The sequence below is a fragment of the Sturnira hondurensis genome, unplaced genomic scaffold (genome assembly GCF_014824575.4).
Source record: "Sturnira hondurensis isolate 20B ecotype Veracruz unplaced genomic scaffold, ASM1482457v3 Scaffold0023817, whole genome shotgun sequence".
In the NCBI taxonomy this organism is placed as follows: domain Eukaryota; kingdom Metazoa; phylum Chordata; class Mammalia; order Chiroptera; family Phyllostomidae; genus Sturnira; species Sturnira hondurensis.
In genome coordinates, this window is record NW_028096448.1 from 6547500 (window position 1) to 6572398 (window position 24899).

The window sequence follows — 24899 nt, forward strand, 5'->3', positions numbered from 1 at the left end:
GTAGTCTAATATTTCCAAGTGGACAGTGAACTTAAAATGTTTATAGAAAGCATAGTGTAGAGATTCATAAGACACATAATCACACATTTGTGCAGAATTAGTCCTTGCTTTATATGTTATTTCAAGGAAAGTTCAGGCAGCATTTTCTAACATGCCCAAAGAATCAAATACATCGGAAAAGCTATGGTGTTCTGTATGTTACAAATTCTCTGTCAATCAGGTTGCCATGTACTATGCCAAGTAACCTAAAATAACAACAGATTTTTGTTTACATGTGATACACAGGAAATATTAAAATATTTCCTACACCATCCCTGCTTAAATCCAGTGCTATCCAACACCTGAAGCAGATATACAGACCAGACTAGTTGATAAAGACACAAAGCCAGTGTCTAAACTAGTTTTTGCAGTCTAGTTCTCTCAAAAGACTTGTTGAGGATGACAAGTGACTGACGATACAGAAAAGAGGAAATGAAAAAGAATCACAACACCTTAGGCCTACATTGTCGAGTTACCTGTGCAATTTCTTCCGTTTTCCTCAGTTTCTCTTCCCAAGTCACTGTTAGCTCTTTTATCAGCTTTTCAGACTCTTCCAGCTTTTCTTTCAGTTCGGGGGCCTTCATAGCCTTTAAAATGAAACCAGAGCTATCAGATTTTCTAAGTGTTTCCACCACGTAACAAGACAATCACTTCTTGTCCTTCTTAAGCAGTTAGCAATAGTCTGTTGGAAGCAATTAATTCGCACACTGTCAGTGTTGGGTTTAGACCTTTATTACTCAAGTGAAGTGTAAGAGGCAAAATGACTGCTACTATTTAAAGGAGAAAAAGAAATACTAGTGCCCTGAATTAAACTGATACAAATCATTACAAAGTAATTTTACCCATCATACTACTATTTCACAGTTAAAGACTTAAAAGCTACTAAAGTTCATCTTCAAAATAGAAAGTTATAAAAAAGTTTACTTAAGCAGATTTCTTTTTCAATAAGACAGAGATCAAGGCATGTGACAAATAAAGGCGTTCCAGTTACATTAACCTACCAGGAAAGGGGAAAATTCTTCTCACTTATTTTAAAATGTAAATTGGGGCCCCTCCAACTACTTTTCTTACTATGGGATAAACTTAGTGTATTTATTATTCACCTGGATGCAGGACATCTGGTTAAAAGAGGAGTAATTTCCCTTTGAATTTGTTTAGTGAGAATAACTAAGGGGTCTAAAAACAGATAATATGCAGCTTGTGAATTTTGGGAGGCTTTTAATTTGCAATGATATGCTTTGACACCCTCTGATAACATGAGTATAACCCTACGGACAGGAAGGATGGTAGAGCTTGGACGGGCAGCTGAAGTGAAGATGACCTGGAGGCCCGCTGAGCATGCCTGAGTCTCCCAGCATGAATAGAGCCTGCAAGTGACATGCAGGGCTGGGGACACATGTGAACGTTCTGGAAGAACCTGCTGTGGCTCGTCTCTCCTGTGGCCAGGTGTTGTTCTACCCACTAGCCTAGATGATATGGTCACAGTGAAAATGCAGATTCAGAGACAAGAGGTAGGAAGTAGATCATCTACCTTCAAACAAATTCTAGAAGCATTACACTTTCCTCTCAGGATCAGGAATCTCTTCAAAGGGCATCAGCATTTTGATTTTTCAGGTGTTTGCTACCTTTTTTGGCATCAATAAAACAAAACTACGCTTGATGCACTGACTGATGATATAACCACGATAATAAAAACGGCAACATTTATTGAGCACTTATGATGTGCAAGGCACTGTGCTAAGTGCCTTCCAGATTCAGTGTTGTACTAGGGGTTAGGGATGAAAAAACTTAATGAAACATAGCTTCTTGAATTATAGGAGCTCACACCATGAAAGAAGAGAAAGACATGTAAACAAAAATTATAATACAACTGCCAGAACCACCAATTAATGAAGTATTCAAATCTCTGGATTCACTCCTATCTGTTTATCTCCTGTTGAAAGCTTTGGTGATTACACAGATAATCCAATAGATAAAAGGTATTTAAACAGTGCCTGGTACACAAGTGCTCAATAAAATGATAGCTGTTACATTTTTTCCACCCTTGGGACTCTTCCAACCCACAGAAGAGGGTGGTGCGGAAGAACATGAACTTGGAAGCCTGAGGAACACACCCAAGTCCTACCACGTGGAAACACGTGACTCAACCTAAGGAGCTTGGGCTATACCTCAGTCACATCACTTATTTCAAATGGGACAGCGTCTCGCCTNAATCTCTGGATTCACTCCTATCTGTTTATCTCCTGTTGAAAGCTTTGGTGATTACACAGATAATCCAATAGATAAAAGGTATTTAAACAGTACACAAGTGCAGGTAACAGGAAACAGCCTGGTACAGCCTGGTACACAAGTGCTCGATAAAATGATAGCTGTTACATTTTTTCCACCCTTGGGACTCTTCCAACCCACAGAAGAGGGTGGTGCGGAGGAACGTGAACTTGGAAGCCTGAGGAACACACCCAAGTCCTACCACGTGGAAACACGTGACTCAACCTAAGGAGCTTGGGCTATACCTCAGTCACATCACTTATTTCAAATGGGACAGCGTCTTGCCTGGTAAGTTCCCTAAAGCAACAGCTATTTGGAGGAGGATGTGATTATTAAAATCTAGGTAAAGCCAAGGAAAGATAGCAGTAATACAAAATTATTGATTTTATTTCCTATCAGGAGCAGATATAGAGAAAGGTAATAAAATATTTCTGAGTTATTCCTAACATTTAATTATCCTTGGTCATGCTATCTTCCATGATTTAAGGAGGAGGTGACACAATTCTCCTCTGAAAACTGCAGAGCCCTTTGGGAATAGTTTACAATGTTAGTAAAAGCATCACAATAGGTTCTTTGGCTTTCAGGTAGAAGAGACCTATGCTCTCAAGGACCAACTGATTTAACGCAGCAGACAATGAGGAGGTAGCAGCAGCAACTCCTTCTTAATTTTCCACTTCCTTGATTGTATCCTAGGACAGAAGACTTTAATTATGTTGTCTTCACAATGCCTAGCACACAGCGGATGCCAATCAACACTGAAATGTTGAACCACACGGAGATGACCTAGGACTGCAAGCAAGCAGGTCCTTACCACTTAGATACAAGAAGTCAGGAAACTTCAAATATAGGGAGCACCAGGCTGAATTTTTATTTTTAAATTTATTTAAAAATTATAATTGACTTAGAATATTATGCAAGTTTCAGGAGTACAACACAGCAATTAAACATTTACATACCTTACACAGTGGTCACCGCAACAAGTGCCCACCTGTCATCATGCATAGTTCTTACGGTATTTCCGACAACAGTCCCTATCCTGCACATTACCTCAGCCTGCGAGAGCTGCTCCCTCAGCTTCTCGACTTCCTCCCGCAGTTCCCGGATGACTTTTGCATTGGGATCCTCATTCACAATGGCATGGTTAACGATCCTTTTGGCTCGATCTGCGTATCGTAATGTGGAGAGTGTCTCTTCATAGTTGTCTGCTGCTGGGCTAATGGTGGCTATCATAGAGGTCTGGCTGTTGCCTCCCAAGTTGTCCTGCAAAATATTTCAAACGTCATCTTAGGAAACCAGGCCCATTTCATGGACAACAGGTATGATGAAGCAGTAAACACACATGTGTGATTTTCTCTGTGAAGAAAACACTATGTAGAAATGGGTTTGTATTTCACAAATAATTTTATGATAAGATGAAATGTGGTCTCTCTACATCACAACAATGAATAATGTCCATCAACAGCATTATAATGAGATAAAAGGCAACAGAAATGAGTTTTCATTCTGTGTTCCTGGGAATTGGGATGACAGTACAACACTGTCAGGTGTTCTATTTTTAGTTAGCTGTGCACACAACCTTTCAGCTGTCACCTCTGACACAATCAACTTTCGGTTGGAAAAGAGCACTGGAATGCTGAATTACCTTAAGAAGCCAAGTGAGGACTGAGTCTCGATAAGGCACGAATTTATTTTTACCCTTGCCAGCTGCCTGGTCAGCCAGCGATGATATAACCAACCCCAACGTTGTCAGTGATCTGCCAAGAGAATAATTTAAAAATTAGTTTTATGCAATGTTTATGTTGTTTTCAATAATCCTTCTAGGTAATAAGTATAAAATATACAGAATAAAGCCCTAACGTTGATACAATCGAGTGTACATTAATTTGTTGAGAAGCTGAGAAAAATAAATACAAAACACAACTTTATTGATTTAAAAGAATAAATTTAGAATTTCTATTGGGGGGTAAAGGGGGGAGGAATAGGAGAATGGTGGACATCTGTAATAGTATCGACAATAAAAAATATATTTTTTAAAAAGACAATCAATTCTGGTTCATCACAGGACCTGAGAAACATTCATTTCAGATCCTGGAAACGTACATTTAAGAGATCACAGTGGAAAACTTTATGCCAAATATTATGCTTCAAGTCTCAACCATTTACTCTTTGGATCTGACTCGGGCCATGCTGGGCTCTGGTTTTGTTTCCCAGAAAACAAACCATGTCACCTGCAGAGTCCCCATCCACCACCCGTTGTAAGGTATATTATACTGTTCATCTGCTTAAACCTGGCAAGTTTGTTTCATATAGAGTTATCACAGTTCACAAACACAAAGAACCACCCAAGGAGAGGACAGTACGGGCCACTCTTCCAACCCCTGCTTCTCAAAGCGGCAGCACTGGCATCGCCTGTGAGCTGGTCAGAAACAGTCTCTGAAGCCTCCCCAGCCTACTGAATCAGGACCAGTTAAAGGTGTCTCCAGGGGATACACCTGCACATCAAAATCTACGAAGGCCTCATTGAAGGACACCCCAAATGATAAATACATTTAGTTGTCTAGGCCTATGGTTCTCAAAATGTGATGCTGGGACCAGCAGCATCAGCAGCAGCAGGGACCTGGTTAGGAACGCATCTTCAGGCCCTTCCCCACACCTACTCAACCATCTGGTGTCTCTGCGCCACACTGGAAGAAGAAGAGCTGTCTTGGGCCATGTACTAAATACACTGTGACACGTAATCACACAAAGAAATCTCATAATGTTTTAAGTACATTTATGGTTTTGCGTTGAGCCACATTCACAGCCATAGTGGGTTGCATGCAGCCCACAGGCTGCAGTTTAGACACTCCTGGAGTAGAACTCAATCTGCTCTTCAAAAAGCCCTTCAAGTGATTCTGATGTAGGCTTGAGTTCGAGTACCACTGGTTCAGGCTGCTGAGCTCTCCTTGTTGGCTCACGCATCTTGTCTGCACCTGAAGAAAAGGGAGCCTAGAGACAACCGATATGGGATACTGAGGGACGAGGGACATCCTCTCTGCAGCAGTTATGTTACAATTGCTCTTCTAAAAGGAATTCAACTGGACCCCAAGTTAGCAGCCACAAAAGAGCAGTCTCAGATCTTATAGGATTGCAAGGAAAGGTACATGGTATCACAAAGAGAAAATAAGTTCAAAACAGTTTTAAAAGTCAAATACTACTACTACTTCTAAAAACAAGGCAGGGCACAAATCAGCAAGTGACCAGAGGTTGGCAAGTGAGAACCTAGGTAGCTTTCTTTAGAATGTCAACAACAGGTTTGAAACTGAGTTGAAAGGAAAGAAAGCCTATTTCCCACAAAACATAATTCTCCAATGGTGACATACTCAAAAGTCATTGAAATGCAAAGTAAATTCAAGAGGCAGATAATGAACAAGAATTTTAATAACTAACAGCCATGACCACAAAGTGATATAAATACATACATCATGACTGACAGATTTAAAAGTTAAACAAGTCCAACCCAAGAGAAATGAAAACATATGTCCACTCAAAAACTTGTACATGAAAATTTCATAGCAGCATATTCACAATAACCAAAATGTGGAAACAACCCAAATGTCCATCAAATAATGAAGGGATGAATAAAATATGGTATGTCCATACAATGGAATATTATTGGCTATAAAAGAGGAATAAGCCCTGGCTGGAGCTCAGTGGATTGAGCATGGGCCTGTGAACCAAATAACTGCGGTTCAATTCCCAGTCAGGGCACATGCCTGGATTGCAGGCCAGTTCCCAGCAGGGGATGCACGACAGGCAACCATACATTGATATTTCTCTCCCTCTCTTTCCCTTTCCCTTTAAAGATAAATAAATATAAACTTCAAAAAAACAACAAAAAAAGAGGAATGAAATTCTGTCACATGCTACAACATTAATGAGCCTGGAAAAATTATGCTATGTGAAAGAAGCCAAACACAAAAGACCCTGTTCTGGGATGAACAGTCCCACCCCTCCCAAATTCATACCCCCTAGTGCCCTAGAATATGACCTTATTTGGAAATAGGGTCCTTATGATGAAAATAATTAGGGAAGGTTCTAAACCAATGATTGGTGTCCTTATAAGAAAGCCATGTGAAGCCCTGGCCAGTGTGGCTCAGTTGGTTGGGTGTCATCTGCAAACTGAAGGGCTACAGGTTCAATTCCTTGGGGCACATGCGTAGGTCGCAGGTTCAGTCCCTGTTGGGGCACATGCCAATCGATGTTTCTCACTTTCCCTTCCCCTCTCTCTAAAATCAATAAGCATGTTCTCAGGCGAGGATTCAAATTAAAAAAAAAAAAAAGAAGCCATGTGAAGACACACATGGAAAACAGCATGTGAAGACACAAGACAGAATGTAGTGATTCATCTACAAGCCAAGAAATGCCACTAGAAGAAATGCCTTCTAGCAACCACTAGAAACGAGGAGAGGGGCACAAAATGCATTTTCCCTCTGAACCCCCAGAAGGAAGGAACCCTTAATTTGGGACGCCTGGCCTCTAGAACATCCAAAAATAAACCTGGCAACCCAATTTGTGGTATCTACTATAAAAACACTAAGAAATAATACAGCCACATATTAATCAATTCCAGTTATATGAAATATACAAATAGGCAACTCTACAGAGACAGAAGTAGTGGTTGCTTAGGGCTAGTGAAGGGGCCAAAAGGGAAGGACATGGACGTGAGGTTTCTTTGGGGGGGCAATGAAATTGTTTTAAAATTAGATTGTGGTGATGGCTGTACAACTCTGAATATAATAAAGCTATTGAACTGTACACGTAAAAATGGCAAACTATGTGGTATGTGAAGTATTTTTCAATGCAGCTTTAAAAAAATTTTAATTATAGAAAAATTCAGCAATTTCAGTCATCCTTCCAAAACTAACAACTTTAAGAAAACTGCGTGTGCTATGTAAGAAACAGAGGAAAGTAAGAATTCAATATAAGACAAAAATACATTTCTGCTTCCATGTGGGATATGGGGCAGTTTTCAATTTTGAAACTATTGCAATGAAATGTTTCAGTTGAAAACAATTCTCTGAACTATCCTACATTTTTAATACTCCAATGCAGCAGAAATACTGAAAGGTCAGTATTAGTAACTTTAAGGTCCACAGTGGCCCTTGATATAAAAATATGTTTTGGGGTTGTCATGAATATTTAATCACTGACACTGATTACTTCGTCTTATGGCAGCTACTCACATTTTCTAATTTCATAGTGTAGGAAGTAAAAAGGGAAACGGTGGCACAGTGTCATCAGTGCCACTGTACTATGTGCACTCTGTGAGCCCAGGGCAGCACGTAAGTGTCAGGAGCAGGGGGTGGAGCTGCACAGAAATGGCACAACTCCAGTTACTGCATATACTTTGCTCCATAACTTACCCAATCAGAGAAGCTTATCATTAGTAGAGGCCACAGCCTTTTACCTAACAGTGTGCACACATTCAAAACAAGAACTTTACCTAAACCTATTACAGTCTCCTTGAAACAAACAGAAATGAATTACTGGGTGAGTGGACTCCAAGAGTGAGAGAAAGCAGGTCAGCCAGGCAAGGGGTCCCGCCCAGGAGCAATGATCCTGGAACCCTAAAAGCTGTTCTGTTTGAAAACTCAGTGTGTGAAAGGTGAACAATAGGCTTACATATTTTAATGAGCACTTTATTCCAGGGAGCTTAAAAAATATAACAGAATCACCAATTATGGATCCTGCTAGTACCGTCGTCTCATACTGGAGACAAATGGGCAGCTTCTGTGCCTCATTGGTACCCAGAACAGGGTGGAGTTGTTTGCCAGTTTTCAGAGCTCAAGGTTATTCCAGGAATCTTTCCAATTCTACCAAAGAACTGCTCCTTCCATGAACTTACTGGAGGTAGCAAGAGCAAGGAAGCTCCTAATCTTTCAATCTCTTAGCACAAGTTCTCGGGCTGGGGTGGGGAATGGAATGGAATGGGAGGGGTTGACTGGAGGTGAAGGAAGAATTGGACTAGAGGATAACATTTACACACAGATGGCCATGCTTTAGGACTGAAAATTTCAAAAATGTACCTATTGATAACAATGGATACTTTGGGATCAAAAAGAAAGTAAATAAAACTCAGAAAGATCAAAAACAATATAAAAGCTGCTCCAAAAATCCAATCAATGAGAAAAGGTAGTCATAATTCAACTTTTTGTGTGGGGTCTCTTCTGAATATTCCTCCAACCTACATAACTTTCTAACCACCAGATTCCTGCCCTTAGGAGTAGATATGAATTTTTTCTAAGATCATAGCTGCAGTGCTTATTAAACTTTTTTAGTGTTAGCTGTGTACACGCATACCTTGGAGATACTGCAAGTTCAGTTCCAGACCACCACAAAAAAGCAAATGCAATAAAATGTCATCTTTTTGCTGCTGGAGGGTCTTGCCTTCACTTTGCAAAAAATGCCAACATCTGTGAAGCGCAATAAAACAAGGTATACCTAAATCTACTTCTCTATCTCTTTCTGCTTAGATTGTGATCACCTTGAGGACAGTGATCATTCTATTGCCATAGATATTCCTTCATCAGTTACTGCACCTGGCTTACAGAAAGCATTCAGTACTTGTGGAGTAAATCTGAGTCTATAATACACCAAAGAACAGAACATGGACTTGTTTCTAAAAACGGCTAATTCAGTCATCACTGGTATCCTATGTAGGTGCTGGCCCAATATCCACTCCCCCCCTCTTCTTATTAACAGAACCCTAATTTTGTTGGGAAGTATGTGCCAAGCTAAAAACTTCCCTTCCTAGTGTCCTTTGCAGCTTGAGGAAGCCATCAAACCCAGTTTTGACCAATGAGATGTAGGGAGACAGTACTGGGAGGGGCTTCCAGGAAAGCTACCTACTCCTGATAGGGAAGGTACATTATTCAGCGGACAGAAGCTGGTAGTCCTTAACCTCTTCTCCTCCTCACTTCTTGTTTGCAACATAGATATGGATGCAATGCCTGGAATGGTACAGCCATCTTTAGGTAATGAGGATAACACGAACATACACTAAAGCTGGCAGAGCTGTGTGCCTGACAGCATTTCTAAGGTGCTGTTTCAGCTTCTGAGTGTCTTGTTAAGTGAGAAAATGAATATACCATTTGGTTGTCACAATAGCTGGTTTCTGTTGCTTACAGCAGAATACAGTGTCTGGCTTTTAAAGAATTAGTTGAAAGGTGATGAAGTTAGTGGGTTTGCATTTAGTACTCTTCCCCACTAAGTCCCTACTCTTAAGAGTAAAAAAGAAAAAGCAAAATATGGGGGAAAGATAGTACCATCACCTGACAGGGAAGGAAACCCTTATACCTACAGTACAGGCCTCATTTCCACTCACCACCTTTTTCTGGTGGCTAACACAAATGAATAAACTCAAATAATGTTCATCTAATGAGTATTGCTCCCAACCTCATTTCCATCTCAACTGCTGTGGTATAATAATAAAGTACACACCAACATTTCCAAAAGCAAGTTCTTTTGAAAATTTGTTCTGTAGATTTTAATATACATTATACCTAGAATTCTGTCATCTAATAAGTTCAAGGAATGTCAAAGTTCTATGGGATTTATTACTGCAGGACTTCTCAGAGCTTTCAGCACTGTGACTGTCCAAAAGAAGGCTTTACAATTTACAAGTAGCTTTTCTCAACATTATTTGTCCAGGGATCCTTTTCTTCCCAAAGCCACTTGAGGAACTAGTATTTCACAAAAATGCTTTGAGGAACATTGAGGTAAACATACCACATACCCCAAAAGATATGGCTACTGTACCCTAAGGAGCAGAGTTTTGCTCTTTCCTTTATGAATCTCTCATGTTAAATGTAAAGATGTTTATTCAGATTTCCCCCCCACATACTCTGACCCAGCAATGTACAAGTAGTAAATTAACAAGGGCCCCTGCCCACCCTTGAGTAATGAACAGAGGTAAGCCAATACCCTTTTAAGTGAGGTTTCCAAGAGGAAATGAACATGGGTCATGCAAAGTACTCAAGAAGAAAAAAGGAGAACTGAGCCACATGCAACATTCGGCTTATAAAGTAATATATTATTACAAATTATATAACAGAATCCTAGGAGTACCACATATTACTATCTCTAGAACAAGTTCATGAGAACTCATTTTTGGAGATGTACTTTGTTATTACCACAGTAACTGAAATGCAAGTGAGACTGGGAAAGGTACTCACTGGATGAACATTGTTTGCATTTAAGGACTGGTGGTTGCTCAGATTAAAATGGACCCATTTTCAATGACATTCCCTGGGGCATTACAGACAGTGTGCCGGGATCTAAACGAGTTCTCAAGCGAGCTGACCCAGCCAGACCCCAGCAGAAAGGACAGGTTTCCTCATTCCACCCTAAACAGACAGGCAGAGCAGCAGGCTGACTCCTCAGATGTATCCCCCGTGAAGATGGTCTACAGACGACCTGGACCTCGCAGCCCACACCAGGCCGTGGTGGCGCAGCCATGTTGTGCCCCAGCTCTCAAAATGAAGGAATAACGTGCACTTTAAAGCTCTTAAGGGCTTAAGGAGAGATGAAGCTCCTATACTCACAGCCCATTAAGCATATACTAATGTCTGTGTGGTGTCCCTGATAAGTCTGCTTAAGAGGATTATTAATGTTCCATCAAAAAAAAACCCCCAAAACCCAAATAGGAGGCCGAGAGAATGCTTAGGAAACGTCAGAGATTTTTTTTAACTTTAGGACTCAACTGGGTACTGATTTTAAGGCTGGAACTATCAGGCAGCAGTTTCAACTTACTATATTATTTTATTAGTACACACTTATGTAGAGCTTGCTACGTGTTGGCTTCGTCAGAGCACTTCGTATGAGTAATTAATTTAATCTTCATGATAGCCCCATTCTTAAGCATGTTCCTCATCTGCATTTTACAGATGAGGAAACTGAGGCACAGAAAGGTCGTAAGGCTAGTTTCTGTAACTAAGAAACTCCAGTAGCTCCTCTGGAAGCCCCCTGAACCTTCCAGTTGAATTGTCACCTGTGTTCCCATTGTACCCTGTGTGGAAATGTCTATGGTACTTAAGGTACCAATGCTGCCCTTCTAAGGTCTCCCCTCCCCACTGGACCTTGCATTTCCTCAGGCCAGGGTTCCACCTTACTCACTCATCCCTGGCTTCTTATGTCCAGTGTTCAACACATATTTACAAAATGCAGTAAAAAAGTGGAGCTTCATATCTCTTATCTGCAATCTTTGGGGCTAGATGTATCTTAAAATTCAGAATATTTTGGATTTTAGGAAGTTCAATGCATACACTACACACGACCACCAGTGGGATCTGAGAGAGCATTCCACAGTAAAATATTGAATACATGAACAATTCTAGAGTTAGACTTACAAATGGCTACATTAGGAGAGTAAATAAAGACTATAAATATAGGTAAAGACTAGATAGCCTCATGAGAATTCAGGTGAGGGTTTACCAAGAAGTGTGCCATGAAGAAAAAAAAGCACTTGGTTTCTGGAGCTGTGTGGATTTTGGAATCACAGGTAAGGAGGGGATCGTGAGCTGCTGTCTCTGTGGAGGTTTCTGAGATGGCTGCGCAGATGTTACAGCACTGCCTCACTGTGAAAAGAATGCCCCATTCACCCAGTTACCACGTATCAATGGCCAGGCCGAGAACTTGGAGGACAACTGGTGGAGACCTGGATCCACAGTGGGCTCTTGGAGCATATGTACCAGTTCAGAGATTGGGGAGATGTGTAGAGTAAATAGCCCTGGATTAAGGCTCAGGGAAAAGGGTGCAGAGGCAGTTCCACTCCCTTTTAGCCAGTTATTTTGGGAAAAGCATAGGACCAACTTGGCAGACATCCACAGGCTGATGAAAGTGTCATAAAAAATAGCTCCATGCTGAAATGTTAGGTTATGCAGCATTTCTCAACACTATCCAATCAAAACCAAAATCCTTCTTCCTTTCACTTTTTCAAATGAAGTGACTAGCTGTTGTCCTAAACTATGGGCTCCCAAAGGACAGCGGTCACGCTGAATGAAACAAATAATCATAAACACAGAGACTTAAAACAACACAAGCTTATTATCCAGTAGTTTTGGTGGTCAGAAGTCCAAGATGTCCTCACTGGGCTAAAATCAAGGTGTCAGCAGGGCTGCACTCCTCCTGGAGGCTGTAGGGGAGAATCTGTTTTCTTGCCTTTTCCAGTTTCCATGGGCTGCCTGCACTCCTTGGCTCAGGGCCCCTTCCCCATCTTCAAGCAAGCTATGGCCGCTGGAGTCTTACTCCTCCTGCCTCAGTCTGACTCTGACTCCAGTTTTGTCTCCCTCTTTCATTTGTCAGGAGCTTTGTGATTACATCAGGTCCACCTGGATAATCTCTCCATTTCAAAATCTTAATTACTTAACCATATCTGCAAAATCCCTCTCACTTATCCCTCTCACAAAATCCCTCTTACTTTAAGTCACTTAAAGTAACTTACATGCAAGATTTGGGAATTAAGACCTGACATGTCTGGGGGAGGCAAGAGGCAGCATTCTGTTTACCACACTATCTAAATTCCTTTTGCACCCCCAGTATCTACCGCAATGTCAGACACATAACAGAGGCTTAAAAGATCTGTTTGGCTTTTTTGGTATTACTTAAAGGTCTCCAACCACCAGTTTCCTTGTTTTTAAACAGAGATTAAAAAAATAAAATACCTAGTATAAGCCTCACACAAAATAATACATGTGAAAGTGGTCTGAAAACTATAAAGAAACCTAAACATGAAGATAATAGTCCACAGACTAGGAGTAGAGGATACACACACCCATTTGTGAAAGAGCCAGTATATAATAAGGAAAAACAGAGGAAGCTAAGAGAATGCCATTCAATTAATAAGTCATTATGGGAAACAGGCCAGTTGCTGGGGGAGCAATATCATGTTATCGTGTAGCCTTGGGGTAGTTCAGTTTGGGACACTACATAATTTTGTGTCCAAATTTAAGGAGGCGATGATAATATTTACTCTGGGACAAAAGTATCAATCAGAACTTTTTTCAGGCAGACAGAACACATGGTCATGCCAAATACAGCACAGTGGTGAGCCTGGGCTCTGGAGCCAGACTGCCTGTAACCAAACCCAAGATCCACACTTAGAGCCTTGCGATCCTGGGCACATCATGTAACGGCTCTCTGCCTTGGTTTCCTCATCTGCAAAATGGGGTAACAGACTCCTTTCACAATGCTGATGTGAGGATCAGATGAGTTATGACATGGAGCATTCAGAAAGATGCTTAGCACACTGTAAGAGGTAAGAGTTAGTGCTCATTACACATCAAGGCCGTACCCTGAATTCCCACAAATTGACAATACAGAATCTCCAGTGTTTCCCCACAGCCCCGGCCAGCAGGGCCAGCAGGGCCCAACGCCAGCACACAAATCTCTAGGACAGGTGACAGACCTCCCTTTGGTACCTGCTCCCTCACACGCCCATCCCTGCTTTCCCGTCCAGGCCCTGAGCTCATTTTTGGAATGCAGAGCTGTAGTGCTAGTCTTGGCGTCTACAATGCTTTGTCAACAAATATAGCAAAAACCCTTTGTTATTTGAGCAGGAGGCAGGATGACTGGAAGATTAACTCCCTAAAGCAGCAGTCTTTGCAGTGAGTGTGGCTGTGTCCATGGGAGGGAGGGCGGCAATGGCCGACTTCTAATTTTAAACTTGTGCATACAAAAATTCTAATGTGCTAACGTCATTTTAAACTGAAAGCTGCACAGACATGTTCCTAAATATGTCACATCTTGTCATCTTCTGTCCTAAACAGAACCCCAAATTATATGTCACAACAGAAACACATTACAAGTACAAACTAAAGTGCTTTCTGCTGAACTTGGAATAAAGATCATGAGTATGCTGTTTACATGGATTATAAAACAATAGCTACAACAATTAATTTTATTCAGTTGCATGCTATGTACCAGGCATTGTTCTAAGTACATTATGGGCATTTAATTCCAAACAATTCTATGAAGTACTGTTATTATTCCCGTTTTACAGATGAGAAAAACGAAGCACAGAGAGATGAAATCACTTGCCTGTGATACATATACATCTAGTAAGTGGTGGAGGCAGGATTCAGCTGGGCCAGTCTGGCTTGAGCATACCCTCTTTAGTGCAAACCCTGCTCCCGCTAATATTGGAAAGGAGAGAGACTTCCTCTTGCCTAACAGGAGCCATCCTGGGTACAGCACTCCTGACAGAACAAGTCCCTTAGTTGTATGTACCTTTGCTGCACGTGCCGTGTAAAATGCCTTTATCTCTTCTGTCTACCTGGCAAACCCCTACACACCCTGTACGACTCTGTGCTCAGCCTTCCCTGCACCCCTGGGCACACTGCAGGCACTCAAGGCAAATAGTGAGATTTCAGTATGGCAGTCACTCAATAACTGCTAAGCTTTTTTTTTTTAAGTATTGATTTTTAAACAGTACTAGCCTTACCAAGAGATTCAAAGCAGATAAGCTCCCAAAGCTAATTTACTATATGATTTTATTAATGAAATTATAATTTGCATTTACCTAAGACTACATTCCACACATTGATGCACTAAAGATTTGTAGAATGTTTGAGCAGGGCTGCACCACGTAGCTTAAATAACTTCATGCATCTCTACAGAGGCCAGCTGTTGTTTTTCCTCGACACAGTTTACTGAAGTAGCATAGATCCTGAGCCACTTGTGATCAGAGCCGTCTGACCCTTTCTGTCCCAAGTCCCCCCAGGCACACAGTACACTGGATGTGACATTCCAGGTAAGCACCAGCCACCTTACTTGTTAATGTTGCTGCCTTCTTTCAGTCGCTCTCCTGCGGCTCCTGTTTTGGACACTCTTTCGCTGCCAGCCAGGTCCACCAAGCTGACCTTACTGACTTTCTCTCCGGAGTTCTGGTTGCGGGAAGCAAGACAGAAACAACACACATGAGTGCAAAACCCACAGATCTCTACATACACATCAGCACTCTGAGAGCAACCTGAACAGCCAGTCACTATATAACAAGGCAAACTTCTCAAGAAGATTTTAAATGGTAAGAAGAGCTATTTGGACCAGCAATTTCTTAGCCAAAATTTAAATTGGTGTGGTAATGGAGCATTGTGTCTGGCAGCTGGGAAGTAAACACGATGCACTTTCCTGAACATAGTCAAGAAGCTGGAGATTTTATGAGGAAACACTAGGACATAAGGATTCCTATTCACTCAGGTCAAATTCCTCTATTTTTGAGAAAGTGTTCTTTAGGGTGAATCTCATGGTTTCCTCTCTAACATTCCTTAATGACACTGAGGTAGACCCAGTTGTTTTTTTAGGTGAATTTCAGTATGAAAGGATACATATTTAAATCTGTCTGGTGACACCATTGTACTCTTTAGGGAGTTCACACAAGAAATCTAACTTTTTAAAAAAGTTCTATATTAAAGAAGAATCTAAGAAATTAAATGATTTCAGCAAATTAGCTCCACTGCTTGGTAGAAGAGCCAGCACAAAGTTCTCAGCAGCTGAACCCAAACATGAAACACATCACCCAGGCAGGTATTTTGAGTTTTTTTACTGCCACTAAAGAATCTCTCCAGTTGCTCACCCCAGACTGCAAGTCATAAAGTGTCTGTGTGATTATGATGTTGAACACAGCATGGGAGCGGCTACTTTCTTCATTCATGTTGGTTGCAGCTACCGTCCGAGACTTATTTCCCTCAGACATCAGTGACTCAATATCCTAGAGGCAAAGCATAAGCGAAGGATTATAAGCAAAAACATACGAACGGTCCTGCCCACAAGTGCATGTATTAATTATGATCCTCTGACACATTCGCCACCACCCTTCCATAAAATCCTCCCTGCCTCCCCTTCATGCAGCCGGGTTCAGCTGCCGCCTCCCTCAGTGCTCCCGGGTATAGGAAATGATTCCCCCACTCTTTCCCACTCCCAGCTGTCTTCTTTCTCTGTTAACTACCTATTTTTTCCTTTAGATGGTCCTAGGGAGAAAAGAGCTAATATGTACTGAGCCCTCCAGATACTCAGTAACAATAATTACCTCATTTTATTCTCTCTGGGCTTAACTACTCTGTGTAGCTACCTACTGCTCACTTATTTGCCTCTGTCCTCCAACACTGTGGCTCTCCCAGGAATTTTCCTTACTCACCTTTGTGAGTGTTGTTTGTAAGGTTACAACACTTGGAACCTATGGATTCTCATACAATGTTGGATGAATGAACCTTATCAAGAAGGTATACTCATGATCTTACACACAAGGATACTGAAGTTCACAGAGGTCAAGTAACTTTTCCCAATTCCAGGAAAAGGCAGAGCTGGGACACAAACCACAAGTTCCCTGGCTCTTATTAGGAAATGACGAGATGGGCACTGACCCCAACCACGCAGAGCTACGAACCAGTGCTGACTTAGCACCTCTACGCCAAAGAGGTCTCCATTCACTTCAGAATCCAGGTGTTTTTAAAGTAATGACTACATTCTGTTTCTGATTTAAACAGTACTAAGATGTCTTCACTTACTTTTTAATTTTTTAAAATTTTCAGTGACAATTGACATGCAATATAGTACTGGTTTCAAGTGTACAACAAAGTGATTAGACATTAATATAACTTACAAAGTGATCATTTCAACAAGTCTAGTAACCATCTGAAAAATGTGATCTAAATGGCTAGAGAGAGTTACTGCACACATTAATTTTAGTCCCACGGAGCGATGATAGGACAGCCACAACAAAGAAACAGCAAAACTAATAAGTAAAGGGGTGTATTTGCTCATCATTCATCTGCTTGCTTCAGCAACAGCTGGCAGTTTGTGTTATGAGATTTCCAAAGCAATGACAATAAAAACAAGGGCAAAACATCAAGTCAGGATGTAAGAAGACATAAAAATCAAGAAGTAGGAAAATGAAACAAGTCAATCGATATAGAGAGAATTGATTTAAAAAAAAAAACGAAAGAGGAGTGGAAAGTAATGAAAACCAAGAGAGGAGACCCCATTAAAGAGAAGGGGTTGAATGAACTACCAAACGCTGCCTATATTTGTCAAGATGGGCACCACTTGCAACCTTAGGTAGAGCAATCTCAACAAAGAGGTATTAGTGAAAATATTCAGCAAGCTCAAAACACTGGGCCTCTCAGCCGCACTGTGAAACCTACGCAACAAAGCAGGTTGAGGGATGTGATTAAAGGTCCTCTTTTTCTGTGTGGGGCATGTTGTTACTGGGTTTTGGAGAGCATGAATGGTACCAATAAGCTTGCTATAAAGCATTCATATAGAAATATATTCAACACCACTTACATACTTCAACTTACTGTGGTTATTAATGACTTAAAAAAAATAAAACTTACCTCAAAACTAGTGACAGCCAGTTGGGATAAGCCATCTACATATGGTCCCAAAACTTTATGCTCCCGAACTTTAAGAGACTGTCTACTCCTTCAGGAGGAAGGAAAAAGGAATGAACAAATCAGAACAAACTCTGAGCCTTTTCATTCTTTTTAAGTACTCATAAACCAAGATGGCAGTTTCAAAATAATTTTTAAATATATAATCTTCATTATATTTTTTTCATTACCATTTAGCCCCCTTATATCCTCCTTCCCCCAGAAATCACCACGCAGTTTTCTACGTCCATTGATTCCTTTTCTTTCTTCTTTTTTTTAAAGATTCTATTTGTTTATTTTTAGAGTGAGAGGAGAGGGAAAAAGAGAGGGAGAGAAACATCAATGTGTGGTTGCTTCTCATGTGACCCTGACCAGGACCTGGTCCGAAACCCAGGCTTGTGTCCTGACTGGGAATTGAACTGGCGACCCTTCAGTTATCCACTGAGCCACACCAGCCAGGGCCATGAGTCCTTTTTCCAAAAGAATTTGTTTTAATAATTAACAAATATCCTAAAAGCTACTTTATTTAGATTAACATGACAGTATTCATTATGATAAAAGATATTTATCATACTCAGATTTCTATTTAAAGTAACTTATTATTTAAAAATTCTATCTCCACTCCCAAACTAAAGAGTCAGCACACAGAATATTAGGTTGGGCCAACGTGCTTTATTTAGTAGATGAACTTCAGTTTTACATAGGAGGAGAAAAAAGAAAGGAGAAAAGAGACAAAGCAAAGAACATGCCAGAAATGATTTTAACCTCAAGGCTTGTCTATAAATAAGCACATTCTCAATAAATAATATCTTTAAAGTTTTGACCAAGCAATAAACAATATTAAAGAGCTTTATTTTATTTTTAATTTAGTTTTACAAGTCTGTATTGATTTATGCAGTTCTCTGCTGACAATTTTATACAGAAAGTGGTTTTACAGTACAGCAGTTGCTTGCAGTTACTGATACTTATCCTACATTTAGAATTGGTTCTGCTGGTGAAGATTTCAGGGCTCGGTTGAATTTTTATTTTTTTTTATTTTTATTTTTTATTTTTTTTTAATTTTTTTATTTAATTATTTTTCAAGTACAGTTTTCTGTCTATTACTCCCATCCCGTCCCACCTGAATTTTTAAATGGCAAACCTGGTTTGGTACCCATTTGCACAGCATATCAACAGATAATTAAGACTAAAAGCAAAGCGATACAGGCTATGACTATATTGTATATGTCTGCCTCTTTCCAGGTGTCAGATATTAATCACCTTAAATCAGCTTAACAATAACCCACAACCTTCGGACCAACTTTAATTACCTTAAATCAAATAAAGAGTCACTCAAGTATGGAAAAAAGGAACTAAGAACCAAGAGTGCTTCCCAAAGCCTTAGCATTGTTACCTAAGAACTTTTCAGTTATCCTTCTCAATCTTACAATCCTACAAAATAGGTTTCACTAACTTTAAGGATGAAAAATTCAATGTGACAATGAGCAATTTTGCTGTCCTCTAATCAGAGGCAGATCAGATGCACACCTTTACAAGAGCTACTTTGGTGCACACAAACCCAGAACTCAGCTCACTCTGCTTACACAACCAGAGAGTCTTTAATGCTAGTCATGAGCAAGAAGTAGTACGGTTAACACACTGCCAAGTGCTTTTGATGGTGTCTCACATCTGGCATTCTTGTACACTGCTGCTGAGAGTGTAGGCTGGTACAACCACTTTGGAAAACAGCCTGGCAGTACCAAATAAAGTTAAAGATTCAGTATCTTTTGACCTATAATTTCACCCCAAGATATATTCCCTAGAAACTCTCCTGGTGCATTTGTTCACCAGGAGAACTGGATGAGAAAGAGCAGCACTATCTAGAGATAAAAAGTGGGATAAAGAAATTATAGTATAATCACACCACAGAATACTAAAGAGCAGTAAAAATTAATGCATTATTACTTCATATATGAGATTGAATGAATCACTGATAGTAAAAACAGCAAGTCACCAAAGGACACATGTACCTATGATGTCACACAAAGTTAAAAACTATGCAACATCATGTGCTAACTCCAAAGAGCAAGAAGAGTAATAAAAAACATAAAATTCATAATAGTAATTACTTTGGGGAGGGACAGGAAATAGAATGGGATCTAAAAGAACATATAGGAGACTCCAAAAACATTGGTCATGTTTCATTTATCAAGAAACGTGGTGAGTAGGGCAGTCTTTGCTTCTATTATTCTTTATATCTTACATGTATTATAAATGTTCTTTCATATGTGTTAAGTAGTTCACAACTTTAAAGTAAATGTAAACATTTTCTATGATTGGGTCATTTCCTTCCCACCCATAATTTTGACCTTATATGTTTGTTTATACCCTTGGTTACTCAGCTGCTAAAAGCTTTAAAAAATATTTTTTAGTGTCAAAAAAGTGTTCACTATGTTACATAGAAAATTCAGGATATTGAGTTGTATTTAGAGAATCACTTCAACACACACACACAGCATACATTTGAAACAGGATCAGAATGTGCTAAAGTATTAACAGCAGTTATTTCTGAGCAGTGGGATAATAGGTCATTTTAATTTCTTCTGATATTCTGCTTATATTCTAAATTTTATATAAATATGTATTATTTAAATCAATAAAAATTTAATAAAAAAGTAAATAGTCCTCTCTTCTATGAACCAAACTCATCTGGTTTTTATCACCTATTTTTTAAAGAATACAGATGCCTTGGTTTTCCCCTGGGTCTACCGACTCCTAGTCTCTGTGGGTGGGGCTCAGGTAGGTGTATCCCTGAAAAACTCTCCACAGGATTCCAATGCACAGTCTGGTAAGAGAATGACTTGCTGGGTGGTTTCAATACTTCAACTCTTTATCCCCGATTCAGAAGTGCTGCTTTCCAACATAAATGGAAGGACCAATGTGTCATTTCTAACTCAATATTTAATACACATTGCAAAAACATCTTTTTAAAAATGGCATATATAAGCAACTTTACACATGAACATAGGATAAACTATGTATGCTGGGTATACCAACATGCTTTGAAAGCTGATGACGTCTCAGTAAGTGAACTGAAATCACAGTATGACCAAGAGCTCAAATAAATACACTCACCTGCAATTTTAACTTTAGGATCACTTCAAATTATTGCCTCTAGTACAAGTCTAATTTCAACCATCAACTTACCCTTTGGGGTCTAAAAGATCCCGAACTTTCTCATTATAAATTTCCATATAGGATACTTCGACTTTAAAGGTCTGTGACTCATTTTGCTCCAGAGAGATCCTTTTAAATAAAGCACAGCAGAGCCTTGGGATAAGGCCTAGCTGCTCAGCATTGCCCATCATGGAGAAGGATTTTCCTGAGCCTGGAGAAGAGCAAGCAGAAAGAAAGGAGGCTAAAGAGGCAGCAACACATAATGCTTCAACCATACAGGTTTCCTACATAGACCAACCAAGGTCAGACAGCGGAAATGGCAAACTTGGCCCCCAAACCTGGCCCTCCTACTAGGTTACTATTTTTTCTATTATACCCACTTCCTCCAGTTTTACCCTAATTGTAAGATCCAAGAGGACAGCTCATTTACAGGTGAATGCACACAAATATAACCACTAAAAACAGTGTGTACAGTAAATATCAAGTATACATTAAAAAAATAATATTAACAGTATTTACCCAAAAGTAACTTGTTTGTGAAATGCTTTGAAATATATTGTCTCATCTGAGTCTCTTAGTTGTCTTGCAGTATGACCATAGGCAGTATTGTTATGATTTATTGATTTTATTCCACCTTTATAGTTGAAATAATGGCAGCTCAGAGAATAAATGGCTGAGACCCTAGTATGTTCATGTTTTGCTTGTTTTAATCACCTACACCCCAAGCCTACATTAAGTAAAATCTACCATCAGTTTTGTATCCTAATGAAAGTCCTTTGTATAAAATGATGCTAACAGGTGGGATTTTTTTTTTTTTAGTTTTTACTGTAACATCTATACTGAGAAACTAGCAATTATTTTTTCTAGTTTAAATAGAAGTGAAAACTGTAATTTAGGGAAATGGCATTTAATAGTTTGAAACAAGCTTGCTCATTTACACTGAAATTAACTGCCAAAACTGTTGAATCGTCAAAAAGAGGGTTTTTTTGATCATCTCACTCAGTTGAACCCACAAAGGCAGAAGCATTTTTCAATTGCTTCCCAAAGTGTTTTCATTTCTATGTTTTAAGAAATGCACATTTAGCCCTGGCTGGTGTAGCTCAGTGGATTGAGCGTGGGCTGGGAACCAAAGGGTCACCAGTTCGATTCCCAGTCAGGGCACATGCCTGGGTTGCAGGCCAGATTCCCAGTAGGGGCCACATGAGAGGCAACCACACATTGATGTTTTTCTCCCTCTCTTCTTCCCTTCCCTTCTCTCTAAAAATAAATAAATAAAATCTTTTTAAAAAAGAAATGCACATTTAATATTGACTACAAATAAAAGCAGCAACTTACCTGTTTGTCCATATGCAAAAATGCAAGCATTATACCCCTGAAAAGCTTTTTCAAGAATTCCTTCCCCAAGGCACTTGAAAACTACCTCTTGACCTAAAAGGAAAAAGAAAATAAAAAAGAAGAAATTATTTTTTGTCATATTTGTATTAGTATCTGAGCCTCAGTTACCAGCATTCTCTAACTCCAAAAAGATGTTAAAACTGTACTGTATGCCTACTACGTGTAGGGCTAAGTATTAAGAGCTTAATGGGAGCAATTTTATTTAATCTTCTTAACCAGAGCTCAGTACCTGAATCAACTTAGATTCTACCCACTGCTTCTAAGGCATTAAAGTTTCCTTTCCATTGTCAGCAGGCCATATGGAAGTACTGTTTAAATTTGATTTAGTTTCTTCTCATGAGTTAGTATAAAATGTCATTAACCATGAATTGTCTTTCCCCCATCTGGATTCTGAGCTTCCGATGAGGAGGAACCATGTCCTACACGTTTTGGTGTGTGCATGTACCTCGGCACCGAGCACAGTGCTGGGTATCTGCCAGGTGCCGAGAGGCTGCTTATTGTTGGTGGAGAGGATGTGTTGAGTACAGACCCCTCTCACCTGTGTTCTCACAGTGGGTTCAGGGACAAGATCTCCTCGGTGAGCCTGTCTGCAGCTTACTGCAGCCCTCGGGGAGTTCTGCCATTTAGTTGTATAAATGTGATGTTAGCATCCATAGCATCCAGCTAAAGAGTTAAAGTCTGGCCCTGGCTGGCGTAGCTCAGTGGATTGAGCGCGGGCCTGCGAACCAGACGATCACGGTTCGATTCCCAGTCAGGGCACATGCCTGGGTTGCAAACCAGTTCCTTGCAGGCTAACTACCAGCAGGGGATGCACAAAAGGCAACCATACATTGATGTTTCTCTCCCTCTCTCCTGCCCCTCTAAAAATAAATAAATAAATAAAATCTTTAAAAAAAAAAAAGAGTTAAAGTCTGAAAATATTTTTAAGCACTTAAGGCTGCATTTACTACTCTTTGAAATTGGTGTCTTTCTGACATTCATTCACCATTATTAAAAGAATTAAAAGGATATTCTCCTTCTGCTGTGCACTTACAGTCCTCAGAACATTCACTATTATAGCATTTGTAGAAACTTCTGGTTTAAGTGCCTCCAGTGGAATGAGAACACCCTGATGGGTGCCAGAGACTATAATCTGTTTATCTTTATAATCCTAGTGCCTAATATAAGATACTTAATAAATATTTGCTGAAAGAATGAGTCCATTTAACCTTTTTATCCTACAGGACAATTCCTTTTACATTTGGAAATAAAGCAACAGAATAAAAGCTTTTGGATACACGTTCCTCTCTTATGCAAAGTTGGATCTCATTTTAGCAGTCCCTTGTGACACTACCACATACCGCGGGTGAAGAACGAGACTCTCAAAACTGCGTGAATATAAAACTAGATATATTTTCAACCATTAGACTGACAAAAATAAAATTCTGACAATATGAAGAATAGCTGGATTGAGGACATAGATGATTTTCATAAGATGCTGGAAGGATAAACAAATGCAGCCATTCTAAAGGCAAACTTCACAGCACTTCTAACAGGGCCTCTGCCCATAATCACTAGCATAGCCACCCTACAGAGAGCAGGGACCCCTGTAAAAGGATGCTCATGGCAGCCTTATTTATAACACTGCAAGCTGGAATCAAGTTAAGTGCCCACCTGTAAAGGAGTTGATAAGTAAAATGGGACTATTTTATATGGTGTAATATTACAAGTCAAGTAAAATGAAACAATTTGTGTGTAAATAATGCTAAAATTAAAAAACACTGTTGATTTAAAAAGGTCATGTTCAGACTGTACATATAACATAAAAACTTAGGTCAAATTGTGTGTGTGTGTTTGAGCTAGAGATTAATTTATGGGTGCTAAAGTAAAAATATGAATTGGGAGAAATTTTACCAAATTTAGATAATCTTATTCTCTATTTCTGACTTCCAACATCTAGCACAGACACTGGTACCTGAGAGGTATTCAAAACATGTTGATGGAACATGTGGGGTTTTTTAAAGGTACAACAGTAAGAAGCTTTCCTAAACCCAAGGTTTGCTGAGAAGAGTAAAGGCACAAGTTTGCACGTGAGCACACACACACACACAGTTTACAATTGTGAGTACGTGAAACACAGAGTTCATTCTTCTATTATTATTTATTAGTTATTGTATTATTTTCCACTGAACATAGGTAAACCTACTTTTGCCTCACCCTGTATACTCTGAGAATAAGGTATTGTCAAAATGATTATCAACTAAATACACTTTCAAAACTGCTTTTGTTAGTCTTGCGCTTATGAAGAAAATGTGACACACTCTGTTGCACATCTTTCATACCCATCAATATTTTTTTCTCATACATTGTCAAAAAGTGCTTTCCTTATCCCATATGTACTCCCAAAGTCCATGCCAAGAGGCCAGCCTCGAATCTGGAGGTGAGCCCTGGAGCACAGAAGATCGGGGAATTAAAACACCGCCTGTGCTCAGGCCTGTGATAACAATCGTGGTCCTCAGCCAGACCCCAGTGCCATTCGAAGGCATGGGAAAAGCACCGCTTTCTTGGCACACACAGATGAATGGAGTCATCCCCTTTGATCCTCCACACTGGTTAACTAGCACCCAAGAAGGGAGTGGGCGAGGGGGAGGACAA

At 39.9% G+C, this 24899-nt stretch overlaps 1 protein-coding gene across 8 annotated transcripts in view; it reads right to left on the reverse strand.

Annotated features, from left to right (window-relative positions):
* The window catches only part of KIF13A (kinesin family member 13A), a 210188-nt gene that overhangs the window by 60457 nt on the left and 124832 nt on the right, over positions 1-24899 (reverse strand). For all 8 annotated transcript variants that reach the window (XM_037037902.1, XM_037037899.1, XM_037037901.1 and 5 more), the window contains exons 5-12: positions 22206-22298; positions 20901-21081; positions 17679-17766; positions 15920-16054; positions 15118-15230; positions 3950-4061; positions 3355-3567; positions 516-626 (exon numbers count right to left, since the gene is read on the reverse strand). In XM_037037902.1, the coding sequence (XP_036893797.1) occupies positions 516-626; positions 3355-3567; positions 3950-4061; positions 15118-15230; positions 15920-16054; positions 17679-17766; positions 20901-21081; positions 22206-22298 (1046 nt within the window). The remainder of the gene's footprint in view (positions 1-515; positions 627-3354; positions 3568-3949; positions 4062-15117; positions 15231-15919; positions 16055-17678; positions 17767-20900; positions 21082-22205; positions 22299-24899) is intronic.